The sequence below is a fragment of the Rhipicephalus microplus genome, chromosome 2, assembly GCF_043290135.1.
Source record: "Rhipicephalus microplus isolate Deutch F79 chromosome 2, USDA_Rmic, whole genome shotgun sequence".
Classification (NCBI taxonomy): Eukaryota; Metazoa; Arthropoda; class Arachnida; order Ixodida; family Ixodidae; genus Rhipicephalus; species Rhipicephalus microplus.
The window spans coordinates 21,476,803-21,492,489 of NC_134701.1; the positions used below are offsets into that span (position 1 = coordinate 21,476,803).

General features: G+C 45.7%; 1 protein-coding gene across 6 annotated transcripts in view; it reads right to left on the reverse strand.

Moving 5' to 3' along the window:
* The window catches only part of LOC119169183 (pseudouridine-5'-phosphate glycosidase), a 2,087,124-nt gene that overhangs the window by 2,038,913 nt on the left and 32,524 nt on the right, over positions 1-15,687 (reverse strand). For all 6 annotated transcript variants that reach the window (XM_037420298.2, XM_075886270.1, XM_075886274.1 and 3 more), the window contains one exon: positions 850-961. In XM_037420298.2, coding sequence (XP_037276195.2) covers positions 850-961 — 112 coding nt within the window. The remainder of the gene's footprint in view (positions 1-849; positions 962-15,687) is intronic.

The following is a 15,687-nucleotide window of genomic DNA, read 5'->3' on the forward strand; positions in this document are numbered from 1 at the left end:
TAATAAAGCGTTTTAGAACATCAAAGGAAACGCAACGCGTCACACAATGCGAATTACGTAACGAGGGGGTCGTCCAGCGCCCGAACCCATTAGAAAACTTGTTGGCCACCTATGAACTGTGGCGCATACCCACTTCAGGTATGAGTCTTCATCATCACGGTAGAAAACATTGCACTGAATTCTATTCTAGTGTGTAGCGGATACCACGCTTCTCCGAAGAATGGCGAAGGATAGTAAGATGAAGGCTGGCCTACTACACAAAAATTATTGTTTATGGCATAGTTGGTACCAAGCAAGTTTGCTTGTAGCAGTTACTCAACAATTGTTTTGAAAAGGCTCTGAATGGCCGATTTTCCAGCTTTCGCTGTGACTGTATTGCGCGCTCCACGTAGGCCTGGCGTTTTTTTTTCTACTATATTACTCATTAAAGGTTTTGCGGGCTGTTTTGTCGGCGGTATATTTTGTGCCATTGGTCCTCCTATACACGTTTTGGTCCTCCTATAGTACAAGACCATTTCGTCAGTTTTGTGTTTGGTTGTATTAATTGTTAGAGTAAAGCGTCCCAGAATCACTACATCATTATAAGAGATGCCGTAGTTGAGGGCTCCGTTGATTTAAACCACCTGGGACAAATTTAACGTGCGCCTAAATCAGCACAGTGCACCAAGCAATTTCACCTCCGCTGAAAATGTGGCCGCCACGGCTAGGATTCGATCTCGCGACTTTCGGGTCAGCAGCCGAGTGCCTCAGCCCCCAGGCCACCATGGGTGGTAATGTTCTAAATAGGTACACTCTGCAATGCTCAGGCTAGTTTTCACAGCATACAGTCGTAAATTGAAGACCACCCACCTGATATTTTCAGGGTAAGGCATTCCATGGGTTACGATGCTTGTCTCCAGGGCGACAACAGGACGGACATCATTTAGTGCAGCAGCCACTTCGTCAGAGATGACGAAAAGTCCTGGTATAAAAAGAAAGAATCTGATGGCCCGATTTTCTTGTTTCGAGTTCACGTTTCAGTACGTCGGGCACTGCAAAATTATCTATTGAGAATGTCTTTCAGCAAGTGCCATGGTAAATTAGAATTCCATTGATTGATTGATTGATTGATTGATTGATTGATTGATGAATTGATTGATGGATTGATTGATTGATTGATTGATTGATATGTGGGGTTTAACGTCCCAAAACCATCATATGATTATGAGAGACGCCGTAGTGGAGGGCTCCGGAAATTTTGACCACCTGGGGTTCCTTAACGTGCACCCAAATCTGAGCACACGGGCATACAACACTTCCGCCTCCATCGGAAATACAGCCGCCGCAGCCGGGATTCGGACCCGCGACCTGCGGGTTAGCAGCCAAGTACCTTAGCCACTAGACCACCGCGGCGGGGCATAAACTAGAATTCCGCTTCCAGTTATAGGATGGCGTATACTTAATACTTTGTGATCTGCTCCTAGATTCAATGCACACGTGCATCAGCTTCCCCTATAAGTACTTCCATCAGGACTACACCTATTGTTTATTTGTGGACCAAGTTTATCAGGAATGTCATTCATTGATAAATTAAAGAAAACTTCAGCGTCATCTGTAGAAAAAGCAAAGATTTCACCATTACCATTCTAGGCTGCACCAACTCGGGAATTTGCTGTGCAGTAATAAATGAGCCAGTTTGCCTCACTGACACCTAAACATCCATGTCTTGTGTTGATTCATTGATATGTAGGGTTTAACGTCCAAACACCACAATATCATTAGGAGAGACGCCATAGGGGAGGGCTCCAAAAATTTCGACCACCTGGGATTCTTTAACGTGCACCCAAATCTGAGTACACCGCCCACAGCATTTTCGCCTCCATCGAAAATGCAGCCGCCGGAGCCCGGATTTCCCTGTATTCTGAGGCTGCTCAACAAGAAGACGAAAATAAAAAAAAAACTCGAGGTAGTAAAGACGCAAATGTAGCAAAAGGATCTGCTCTACATTGAGGAGCTACTCTGAAGGAAATGTGCGGGAGCTTTCATCCGACACAGCAGCAATATTTCCATGCGCGTTTCTTACTTACACTCATGTTTCAGTCGGTTTTCGACCACAAGGCCTGTCTGGAATGCTCAACGAAAACTGCGCCTCGTTGTTCTAGAAGGTTCACGATTAGAGTATATCGTTTTAAAATTCCGTCCACTTCGTGGGCACTACAGATTATTCCGAAACCTACGCGGCCCCTAGCGATAATGCTAGAAAGTTCGACACCACAAGTATAAATGCTGACTCGTCAGTTGATCGGCGACCGACGCTCTGCTCCCTGCTATAAGGGCCAGTTTCTTGCTGTAATCTCTTTCTTTTTATGTGGCCACAAGTTGGGCCCAATTCAACCGTTAAATATTTCTGTGTTCCGTCCAAAAGTTTTGTTGCCGCATCGTTTCACTGCCGATGATTCTCAGCTCAAACCACGCCTACACTGTTCGAGAAACTTCGGGATAACAGTAGATCACTTTGTTAAGATTACGCCCACGCCCATTTTGTGAACATTACAGATTACTCTGGAACATACGTCACCGCTAGCGATAACGCTACAATATTCGATGACAAGTGTATAAATGCCGACACGATTCACCGCTTGTCAGTTGATTGACGGCCGACGCTCTGTTCACCGCTAACAGTGCCAGTGTCTTATACTTTCCTTTTGCGTGGCCACAAGTTTGACCCAAATAAACAGTTTCTTCTTCGACCTGGAGTCTGCTTCATTATTCACGTCATGACCGTGTGACAATATTATACCTGCAGTCTGCTCCCTTCGTACGCGTAAGGACACCATGACAGTATATTCGCTGAGAGTTTACATGTTAGCGCCAATATTCTAGTAATATAAACTTGGTGTAACCCGGATAGTACAGCCGGACACAGATACTTTGTACATCTATAAAGAGCCGATGCAAGATACTCGGTCCAAACAATTTCGACTATTTGGCAAGTTTACCCCAAAACAAGCGGCCCATAACCTTGGTCCCGGCTGGGGGCACGCTGCGTGCACGAACACTGCCGCCACAGTCTGTCGGCCACTCGTCCTCGGTGATGTACTTCCTGACGCTTTCATCATGCGCACTGCCGTCGGATCACGCATCGTGTCGTAGAAAGTGGGACCAAGGGGGTTTATCAGTGGTGATTCCCGCAAGGCGCTGTCGTTATTGTATCAGATACTACAGCAGCAAAACAGATGGCTGGGTGAGTTGGTATGTATTCATGATATAACCTTTTTAGCGCACACAAAGAGCTGGTTACCAGGTCCTTATATGTTTTATTCCTTTCAAAAATGAGTTAGTTGTGAGTTAGCGCTCGGCTGCCTCTTTCGTGTTCCTTTTTTGTGCAGTCTAAACAAGTTATATCAATGTCAGGTACTATATTTTCCATTGGTCGTCAATAGGCCCGTCCATTTTAGGTTATAGATATGCAGTATACAGTGTAAAAGTAAATGCACGTGAACAAAACGTTTCTTGAAATCTTAATACCTGTGATGACCATCATACGATGTGAACAAAAATTTGGCATATACCCGTACCATGGGAATGAATGTTACGCGAAGCATGAAGAACTTTTTTATGGGACAATTTTAAAATGAGGCTAACGTTACGAGGTGGGTGAGGGCAGTACTCACTAAATAAATGCAAAAGTTTTATACGCAATGACGTATGTATCAAACGGGCGAATGAGATAACTGGTTGTTGATTGTAGCGGGTGACGCCACCACCGAAGCGCACAATACTAGCACCAGCAGTTATCGGCTGAAATGTTCTTGCATTAGCCCAAGATGTCGGTAAGGTGAACCGCAATGCTGAAGTATATGCTGCACTTTTTGCTTCTGAGTGAAGTGTTAGAAATGAATCTATGTTAATTTCACTAGTAGTGTACACATCTTGGGCTTACTAGGAAATTATAGTACACTGGGGTCTACTAGTGGCTACAGAGGTGAACTTTCGGTCTCATATTACGTCAGCACTTACGCTGTAGCTCTGACGCCTATGCTAGCGAAACAATTAAAGAGCGCTATTTGGTGTGGCAGCGCTAATATTGGCCGTGCCTTTTGATAGCGTATGAACTCGAACTCAAGCGACGCTTGAATATAGATTTCTGAATTATAGGAATGCAGGCGCAATTATAACGCTACAAAAGGGGAGTGAACATCGACACCACAAATAAAATTAACCCTGCATGATGTCTGTGTCATTGGTTTGCATGTGCCATGTTTTTCACTTTGTTGTAAGATAAAACAGGCCACACTGCAACCACAGATGAAGTTTCACCAACCTTACACCCACATAATGTCTTTTGTTGTGAAGCAGTTTCATTATAGGCATGACTGGGGGGAACAAGACGCGATTTCCTAGCAGAACAATTCGCTTTGATTGCTGCGGAGACCCTGCTTTTTCATCTTTGCATTGATCGAATCTAGGCCGAGGATGTCAGTTTTTTTTTAACTCTCACATTTATAGACGACGATGACGATCTAATTTTTATTGGTTAACGGGTCAATAAATGGCCAAAGTGATCCAGGACACATTGAATGTGAACGATAGGGATGTTAAATGGCTGAATAGCGTAAACCATATGGGGGGTAAAACGTATCAGTTACAAAATCATGAGAAAGACGTGACGTATGTGGAGTGAGGATCATTGATAAGTGGCCGTAATAATTAAACAATGCAGAAATGACACGAGCACAAATTTCTCGGCAACATCGCTTGTACCCAAGGGCCACGAGGCAGGTGCTATTTGAATGAAGTGACCACAGCAGTGACCTCTATGAAGAGGTTGTGCTAAGGTTGGCTGAAAATATGACGTGAAAACTATCGACCTCCTTTAAAAATGACCGCTCAAAGAGTTCGCACAAATGGTTATCCAGCGAAAGCAAAACCGTTCGGTCCCGGCGCTTAGTAGTGGGATCAACTATGCAAAGCATCGTTGGCGCGAAACGAAGCAAAAGACTTGGAAAAAACTCGGATAGCAGAGCCAACGAAGGCCGCTCATGCTACCAATGCGGAATGGTTTTTCCATTTTTCTAGACAAATGCAGCTTTCGCTGTAAAAGGCGAACAATGATTCGTATTTAAAATGCGGTTTTCTTCTGGTAAACAATGATCAGTGTAAAGGAAGTTGTGATCGGTAGGGTTACAAAAAGTGTTTTCTTCTACTTGCATCCAGTTCCTTTCAATGCATAAAACACGTTCGGCGTAGACGTCGAATACAAGTGGGAGAGGGGGGTAAAACTGCCTTCCCAACTCAAATTTCTCAGGGGGAGCATCAACCATTCCGGAAAGATTTCTGGTTACTATACCTTCTATTCTTTCACATAATTGCTCCTTGGGTCATTACAAAAAAATAATGGATTGTCTCCCTTTTGCCCAAGTGTGTAAATGTAGATTTTGAATTCTTGATTTCTGTTATTAATCCATCACACCAATCACTGAAGCTTTACAGACAGTTCTGAACTTAACGTTAGCCGTCTAGTTTGGTACATCGGACGCATAGATAAAACAGTCGTCTGTGATAGGTTTAACCTGATCCACCTATTCCGCCAAACTACATGATGTCATTGGTGTAAAAAAGAAACCATACAGGTCGAAACACCGACTCTTCGAGGCTTCGTGAAATTACAGGTAAAGGATCTGATACATGGCCATTCAGTTTAACCACCTGTGTACACTTTGTTGGGTACGTATGCTTGATTTCAATTTATTACTACTTTGTTAATTGTACATCGCGTAATTTGAAGACTAATTGGACATGACGTATTTTATCGAGTGTTATAGCAATATCTACGTAAACTACATCAACCTACTGAAATCGCAAATATTGGGGGACCCTTAGGCTGCACCATTAAGAATTGAACGCGATAGCAAAATCCGGCCCCTAGTGCGCCCTTCAACCGCTAAATGCATACTTAATATCTTTTGTTACACACTCTCACACACACACACACACACACACACACACAGACACACACACACACACACGCACACACACACACACGCACGCACGCACACACGCATACATGCAAACACGCAAGCACGCACGCACGCACGCAGTATGTTGTAGCGGCACGCGCGCGCGAATGGTACGTACAGGTTTTCGATCTAAAGCTGGAGTCCCATGGCCTCCAAGATACACGCCGCGCGCTTGCCATCTCAGATGCTATAAAGAGTCACAATGCCTCACAGATGGCAGCACATAATATGGCGTTTGCTATTTGCTTGATCAACGCCTCTGGAAATGCATGTTTTCCGCTAGATGACACAGTTGTCAATTTTTAGGGCTGTGGGAAAGTTTCTCTGTGTTTTTAGCAGCAATGGCTGCACTATCCCGGCCTGCCTTTTTTGACGTATAGTTTGATGGCCTACTGAATTTCAAAATTTATTTATTTACCAGACAAAAACTGGAAGGTCGCCAAGGCTAAAAGCCGCGAGCACGGCTTGACAAAGGCCCTGGTGCACCCTGTGCACCTACATATCGCCTACAACTCGCCTGCATATGCGCCTACAAATTGCCGAATGATCTCGTTTTTGTCGTGACACCTGTGGAACAAAATGCGTTAAGGAGACTCCTTCCACTACATGGCATTTGTGTAGCGTTTTTTTCCCCGAAGCAGCTGCATGTAACATCGTGGCTTTGTGGTAAGGTACCTGCTTGACACGCGAATGGCCCGGGTTTGATTCTTAATGGAACCGACAACATTATTCTTATTTTATTTGCTTCTTTCTACAATTTTCACTGACAGCCAACGGTGCTGACGTCGACGGTGTAATTTCTGTGACACGACCACTCTAACGCTATCACATTAAAAAATACAGGCATTCAACCGAAAGCTTCGCAGAATATGGCTTCCCGCAAGAGAAAATGAACCATTAGTAATGTTGTCAACAAAACAGCAGACAAATTGATACAAGACTTACACACCTCGTAAACATGCTGCACGGCTCACAACCGAGGACTCTAAAGCATTGTACTGCGCTCCTACAGAGACGGATTGGCGGAGTTGCATGAATGCACTGGCGAACGCGTAGCTAGCACGCAGCCCTTCTTCTGTGGTTAAGCCAGCTTGTGATGCTCGTGTTCCCCTTTAAACACGGCAAAATCAGACATACGCTTGAAAATAAAGCTGCACTGTTCTTCACCAAACAGATTTCACTGCTTTGAACTCGAATGGTATAATAAAAACTCTAATGAACGATTTTAATTTGTGGCTTGGAGCAAAAGTGCAGCCCATTTCTTGTCATGAGATATCATACACTTTTTGCCGCAAAACGTAAAATTAAACTGCGTAGCTGCCCCTATGAACTACCGTAAGTCCAACGATCTGAATGGGGATGAAAGGTTCAGAGCTTTAGTGCCATCTCTTTCCACATACTGGTACACGCATGTAGAAAAAATGGATGTCAATGCAGGAGATGCGTTCGGATCGACACGGACCTAACAGCAGCGGTGTATGTCACGAGCCAATATCCTTGTGTCAATAAGTGCGCTCGGGTTGTCTTATCCTTCGTCTTCATCCTTCTTGTGCTGGGAACTATTACCAACTAGCTCAGATTTCCCTTCTTATTGTGACGCGGTCGTGACTATGACGAAAGAAAATTATGATGCTGGTAAAGTACGAAAGTTTGCATCTCATCAAATGAACTTGTGCCCCGAAAGAATAATGACAGTCATATTACGACAATATCAGCGCACACAGTTATGGATAGAACATGTAATCTTTTATACAGCGGTGATCCATAACCCAGCACTACCGCGTGCACTCGTGTTAGTTGTGGTATATAACTCATTTACTCGCGCCGTGCGTGCACTTTTTCGGAATTCCACAACTGTCGAAATGCTTCCGCAAGCATTTGGGTAGGCCCTTCGCCAAACGATAGTAACCGTTTTTGTAAGGAAAGCCTTATGACATCAAAACATAACAATAAGCACACTGGGATAGGTTATGCGTTATGAGAATGAACTATGAACTGGGCAAGAAGGGCGACACACAATCGCTGTGTCTCCCTTTGGTCCGTCGTTTTCTTTGTGCCTACAATTTTGATACATTATACACCGCACCCACACTGAACTTACTGCAGCTGTACACAACTTTCATTGAAACGCGAGTCACAAAATTGGTCGTTGCTGGCAAAATGTGCGGGCGCCACCACCTCAAAATGTTAAACAAATCGTCATATGTTTTTACATCGTGACGTGAGTATGGAAGGTTAGCAAACGGTGAATGCACTATTTACTTGCGTCGCATATATCGTAGCACCAAAGCTGAGTAGTATCACGATAGTACTTTGCAGCCACTTTTCTTTGTTTGTATTTGTACCGAGATTTCACCACGTGAAAAACGTATTTATGTCTCAGTAGTGAAATACTTTGGCGATGTATCGGCTGTACTACGATACTGTGCTGAACACAGGTGTCTTGTTTACGTTTTTTTTAGCTTAGTGGATGTGTTTTTCCAAAAAGAAACGACTTCTTTTGGTTTCTTTCTGTGTGTGTTAAACAGGCGAAGGCGTGCACGGGTCACCGATATCGGGAGGGTGGTGGTGGTTGCCCACAAGCATAGAATGACCACGCGACAAAGCACTTGATGCCGCCGACGGCAGAACCGCGGAGACCGATCACACTCTTGTGAAGTAAAGCGCTGTCTTGGCTGTCTCTCAAGAACATTTCAACTGAACTAACTTTTTATTTTTCGTTTCTCGGGTGGGCAGCCAGCTTTTTATGACCATTGCTTGAATACGTCTTGAAACAGAAGTTTGATGCGCGTACAGTTGTCAAAGTAGTGGCACTCCCAAAAACACTACCCACAGTTACGGTGGAAGAGATGGCTGTCTTTGTAGCACTTTCAGCCAAACGTGCAATATGTCAGGGTGTCTTCCTACTTGGTTTACAAACGGGAAGCGTTATTTCGTGGAATCAGGCTTCCACACCTCCGAAGCCAACTTGACCTGTTAGGGCTTGCCGACTTGGGCAGTGGTAGCATAGGTGGTGGTGAAAGCGTTATTCAAATTTTGACGAAGCGTTCATTAAAGCGGCCTCCACGACCTTTTCGGCCCGAGCGCTGTGCGGGAACTGATGCTTGCTGTTTTAATAGGAGAGAAAAAAAGGCCACCACGATTGGCTGCACACGGGATTATCAAGGCTGACGCCACAACCTCGGCAGGGCATTTTGGAGGGTCAAGCCTGCTACGCGCAGCGCAGAGAGAATTGCGGCAGTGCACAGTGAGCAAGTGCCCTTGTTCCGACTTCCTGTTTTGAGAAAGCTCGTAGGACCAACCTAAGAGGGATAAATCTATCTCACCCCCAATGATTGTATTTGTAAGAAACCATTGTCTGAACAGTTCAGTTTTGTCATAATGGGTTCTACTGCACGAAGGCAAAACAACGGAATCCGCAGCCGTGTGAACCAGCGGAGATCTGGAGGCGGCTTTCAGGTGATGTCTCCGAACGGATCGAAGCGATTGGTACTACCACTGAGTATGGAAGCTCCCATGTCGTCCCCGACATGAGCGCTTTACATAGTCGGTGGCCCTTCCCCACCCACCCATTAACGGTCATTTTGACCGTTCGAAGACTGGTCATCGCCACACCGGCCACAATGATATGTTAGCGCTCTTTGCAGGCGGTATGGTTCTCGTCTGAAACCACTTGGCCGAGCCGTCTCTACTGTAGTGTTGTCTTGATTCACGCTACTGGACGATTTTTTTCCTCGAGCCACGAGACGAGTCACGCTAGCTGCAGTCGTGGGAACGAATACGGGCAAGGCCCCACCGAAGCGCATGGCACAAGACCGAGCAATGGTCAATGGTGAAAGCCGTACAGCATGGTGTATGCTGGATGGCACGTTCTTTGAAACAGTGGAGAATTGATCCAACGCTTTGGTGCTCAAAGCAAAATGGGAACATCGTGAAAATTGTTGTATATTGGTCGGTTTGGTTTCGGTTCCATGATCAGTGCCGCAGGTGGTGCCAGTGTTGTTTATGTATATAGGCGTGCGCAAGTTGGAATACAAGGGCTTTTGTTCCGATGGGCACTCAAGTTGTCTAGTCGTTCATTAACCGGCGGCACACACCACCACTACATTGGCGACGAGTATGCTCGTTTAGGAGTGGGTCTGATTCTCGTCATTTTCGCCGACTGTTTCCCGCACCATGAGTGTTTCCGGGCTGGCACCACCGCCGCCGTTCCTGCCCACGCCTGGCCGCCCTGCTGTTACTTGGCAGCAACGAATCCGCATCTTCGAGAATTTTCTGCTCGCATCTGGTGTTTATGCGTTTACGTTCTACACCAGATGCTCGCATCTGGTGCTCGCATCTGGTGTAGAAGGTAAGCGCATATTTCACACACTACCGCTTCAGTCTTCGGCCAACACAAAGTCCGGTGAGTAAACTACTGATACGCATTCGAGAGATGTCAAGTACACTTCTCAGACACAGCATGAAGCGTCGTCGTACGATACCGCTGTCGCAGCGCTGCATGCGCACTTCATGACAACAATAAATGTGGTGGTCGAACGGCACCGGTTCGGTAGGCGCAAGCAGCAAGTCGGTGAAGCAATCAATGAGTACATTAGCGCGTTACGTGAGCTTTCTGCTACGTGCTCTTTTCCTTCTCTGGAAGATTTCTTGCGTGACCAGTTCGTTGCGGGCGTATTATGTAGGAACTTACGCGAGCGGTTGCTGCTTGAAAGGTCTTCTCTTTCGTTCGCTCGAGCTGTACTAATAGCGACGCAGTTTGATCAGGCGATCAATGATTGCAAAGAATTTGCTACTGCAGAGGTCCAGAGCATAAATGCTCGCGAAAACACCCCTCCGCCCACATCTTCTGCCAGCGACCTCTCGAAGCGGTCGCGCAGCCAACAGGGCCAGTGTTGCCGCTGCGGTTCATCTCGACACAACGCATCTTCATTCCGCTGCCCCGCCAAAAACAAGCGGTGTCATGGTTGCGGTATTATGGGTCATTTTTGCTCAGTCTGCAACAGAAACGCTGCTCCTGTTCGTGAACTAGACGACGAAAGTTCAATAGCTGAAGAAGTATTGAGCACTCTTACCGTGACAATATCCACTCGTCTCGCAATCTACGTATCGGTAGCAGTTGGGGAAACGAAGTTAAATTTCGTCGTGGATTCAGGGTCATCAGTATCGATTTTGACGCATGACCTATTTAGACAGCATTTTGAAGGTCACCAGCTTTCAGCTGCTCGATTTAGGTTACTGAACTATCCGAAGAAACCCATTCAAGTGTGCGGTTGCTTATTTGCTGATGTCACGTATACAATAACTGCACAACCAAGCTTCTTTTTTATGTCGTTGCACAAGGCACCTTGCTTTTGTGTATTGATGCAATTAGGGCACTCAGTCTGCAGATTGATGGGTCGTCACTGCAGTGCCTTGAAACGACAGCGGTGCGTACTGGCGCTCGAACGGCGCACACCGCAGTCATGACAGAGGCGGAGAAGTCCATTCACCTTCCATCAGACTTACACGAAGAGTTTGGCGCTATTTTCAATCCAGGACTTGGCATCGCAAAGAGTTTTGTTCATCGCGTCAAAACACGGTCGACAGTTCCGCCAGTTGCTTAAAAACTCGGGCGCCTTCCGCTCTCACTGTGGCCACGAGTCTCGGAAGAACTGCGCCCCTTGGAAAAAAATGGACGCGATAGAACAAATAGAGGCATACGAGTGGGTGTCCTTCATTGTTGTGGTTGAAAAGAAAGATGGAGGTATTCGCCTTTGTGTAGACCTTCGACAGGTAAACAAAGCCGTCGTAGCAGATAGCTTTCCTCTCCCTCATACAGAAGAGCTATATCATAGGTTAGTGGGGGCAACCCAATTTGCCAAGCTTCACCTTGCATCAGCGTAACATCAGGTCATGCTTCACGCCGAGAGCCGCGATTTAACGGCTATTATAACACACGACGGCCTCTTTCGTTTTAAGCGCGTGTGTTTTGGGCTCATGTCGGCACCATCTGCTTTTCAGGGTATGATGTCGAAAATTCTGCAGGGCTGCAGCGGCGTCCTGTTCTATATCGATGACATCATTGTGTTTGGAAAGGGCAGAGAGGAGCACTTGGCAAATCTTACCGCAGTGCTGAGGTGCATAAAAGAGGTAGGACTCAAACTGAACACGAAATGCGTCATCGATACGCCGGAGCTTGCGTTCTTGGGCCACAGGATCACCGCAAACAGTATTGTGCCGTTGAAGGAAAAGGTTGCTTCAATCCGAGACAATACAGCGCCTACAGATCCAGCCAGCCTTCGATCATTTCTGGGATTGGTCGAATTTTATTCTAGATTTATTCCCGATTTTGCTGACACGGTTGAACCAATGCGTGTCCTGCTAAGAAAGGGGCAGCGATTCGTTTGGTCTGACAAGATGGACGCTAGTTTCAGAAATACCAAAGACGCGCTGGCATCTAGCTCTATACTGAGGATGTTCGATGAATCTCTTCCAGTCTTAGTGTCTGATGACGGTGATGATGTGTGGCGATTTATGGCGCAAGGGCCAACTGATGGCCAAAGAGCGCCATTTCAATGAGTAGAGATGTGGACAATGATATGTTGCGTGGCTGTAAAGGGGCCTTGAAATTCCTCGCGATAATGCGGGTAAAAACATAAGTATTAAAATCATGACAGTGGCGTGATATGCATAGTAAAGAAAAGGCGACAAAGGTTTTGATAATAAAAACGTGTAAAAATATTTGGCACTAGCACAAGCGCCTCATTAGCACCCTTGTGTCCAAGGGCTGCGAGGCAATTGCTTTTAAATGTAGTCTATGCAGCAGCAACCTCTCTCAAGAGGTCACGCTACGCATTGCCTGGGTATATGACATGATAAAAGTGAACATCTGTTAAAAAACTAGCAGCGATTTATGAGTGAACAGTGGTTCCCTACCGACGAACATCGCAGGGTGTAAAGGTATATGTTGTCGGTAGGGTAATTAAAAGTGTTGTTTTCTTAGAGTGTCTAGTTGTTTGCACTGGATTAAAATGTGAAGAACTGTTAGTGCTTCACCACATCTGTTACACAATGGTGTATCGCCACCGGACAAAAGATGTGAGTGTGTCGTGTATGTGTGTCCTATCCTGAGCTTCGTTAGTGTTACCTCTGGGTGACGTGATTTTGATACTGGCGGCCAATGGCCAAGCTGTGGCTTAATAACATGCAGTTTGTTTTGTGTGTGTCGATCCCACTTGCTTTGCCATTAGTCCCTGAGCTTTCGTTTGAGAGACGGCTTAAGATCAAGGGGCGGGATTGATATAGGTGTAGTGGCACTAATTTCGTGGACGGATGCAGCAAGCTGATCCACCATCACGTCGCCTTGGATCTCACGGTGCCCTGGCACCCAGCACACTACAACATGTTGTTTGAGTGTGTAGAGTGTGCATAAAGTGGAGTAAAGTGAGACGAGGACAGAGTTGTTTTGTTTTTTAAGATTGTGCAGAGCCGTTACCACACTGAGGGAGTCCGTATAAATTACTGCTTTTTGTATTTGTAGTTGTTTGATGTGTTTAGCAGCCACAAGTATCGCGTAAGCTTCCGCTGTGAAGATACTTGTGCCTGGATGTAGAGGGCCAGCATCCGAAAAGGATGGGCCGACAGCAGCGTAGGACACAGAGTAGTTAGACTTAGAAGCATCTGTAAAGAACTCAGGACGTGTGTATTTGTGTTGAAGTTCCAGGAAGTATGTTCGGATATGGACAATAGGCGCATGTTTTGTAACTTCTAGCAAAGACATATCGCAGTCTATAGCCTGCCACTGCCACGGTGGCGGGTATGCTACAGGAGCCAAGGAACTTTGTTCAAGTGACACTCCAGTTTCTTCAGCTAGACCCTTCAGGCGAACTGAGAAGGGCTGCCTCAACGAAGGCCTGTTTTAAAATAGAATGGAGCTTGACAAATCATTAATGAGGGGTGCCTCTTGTCGGCTTTCACCTTAAGAAAATATACAAAGGACATGTAAGCTCTTTGTAGATGAAGCGACCATTCATTTGACTCAACGTAAAGGCTTTCTACAGGGCTGGTGCGAAAAGCACCCGTAGAAAGGCGGATGCCCAAATGTTGCACGGGATGCAGCATCTTCAAAGCACTTTGAGTCGCAGACTGATAAACAACGGCCCCATATTCTAAGCGGGTGCAAATGAGGCTTCTATACATGTTCATGAGACATTGCCTATCACTACCCCAAGTAATACGTGACAACACTTTTATAACATTTATGACTTTTAAACATTTTATTTTTAAATACTTCATGTGTGGTACGAAGGTCAACTTGTTGTCCAAGATTAAGCCTAAGAATTTATGCTCTGCTTTGACAGACGGACGTTGCCCGTTCAGTCGAATGTCAGGTTCCGAGTGGATGCCTCTCTTTCGAGAGAACAAGACGCACGTGCTTTTTTGTGGGTTAAGTCAAAATCCGTTTTCATCTGCCCATTTGGTGACCTTGTTTAAACCTAGCTGAACCTTCCCCTCACGTATTGCCAAGTTGCATGACTTGAAGCCAAGCTGAACGTCGTCGACATATGTACGATAGAACGTATTGCGGGGGATGGACAGGTGCAAAGAATTCATTTTGATAATAAAAAGTGTTCAACTAAGTACACCACCTTGCGGTACTCCCGTCTCCTGTACAAATGTTTGGGAGAGAACACTGCCTACACGGGCACGAAATGTTCGATTGGACAAGTAACTCTCGATTATTAAAAACATTCTACCGCGCACACCCAGGTGAGAAAAGTCTCTTAATATGCCAAAACGCCATGTTGTGTCGTAAGCCTTCTCGATATCGAGGAACACAGAGAGGAAGTATTGTTTGTGGGCGAAAGCGTCTCGGATCTGTGCCTCTAAACGCACCAGATGGTCGGTGGTGGATTTACCCTCTCGAAATCCACTCTGAAATTGGTCGAGCAGACTGTGTGTTTCAAGGAGATGTAAAAGTCGGCGGTTTATGATCTTTTCAAAAAGTTTACAAAGGCAGCTTGTAAGATCAATGGGCCTATAGCTGGAAACTGAGGAAGGGTCCTTGCTCTTTTTAAAATGGGAATAATTATATCCTCTTTCCAGGAAGCAGGAATGCAGCCAGAAAACCAGATAGCGTTGTATAGGGAGAGTAATGTTTTTCGCGTTCCGAGCGGCAGGATTTCAACAATTCATACACGACACCTGGGGCAGAATTACTGCAGGAGTTTAGTGACATTTGTAGCTAAGTTGAAAGGCTGGTTGTATGCCTCGTAGTTTGTACACTTGTGTTCTAGTCTCTGCTTTTCTATCCTTGCTTTATATCTTTGAAAAGATTGAGTATAGCGTGATGAGCTTGACACCTGCTCGTAGTGGGCACCGAGGAAGTTCGCCTGATCTTCCAGGCTGTCACCCTGTGTGTTAACGAGTGGTAGTGTATGTACTTGTTTTCCTGCTACTCTACGAACCATGTTCCAGACTTTAGCCTCTTGTGTATATGAATTGATCCCTGATAAGAACTTGTGCCAGCTTTCTCTTCTGGCCTGCCTGCGCGTTCTCCTGCCTTGAGATTTTATTTTCCTAAAGCTGTCAAGATTTTCGGCTGCCAGTGAATTTCGAAACAACCTCCATGCCTTGTTCTGCTCGTTTCGCGCCTTACGGCACTCATTATATCACCATGGAACTCGTCGTTTGCCTGACGGTCCAC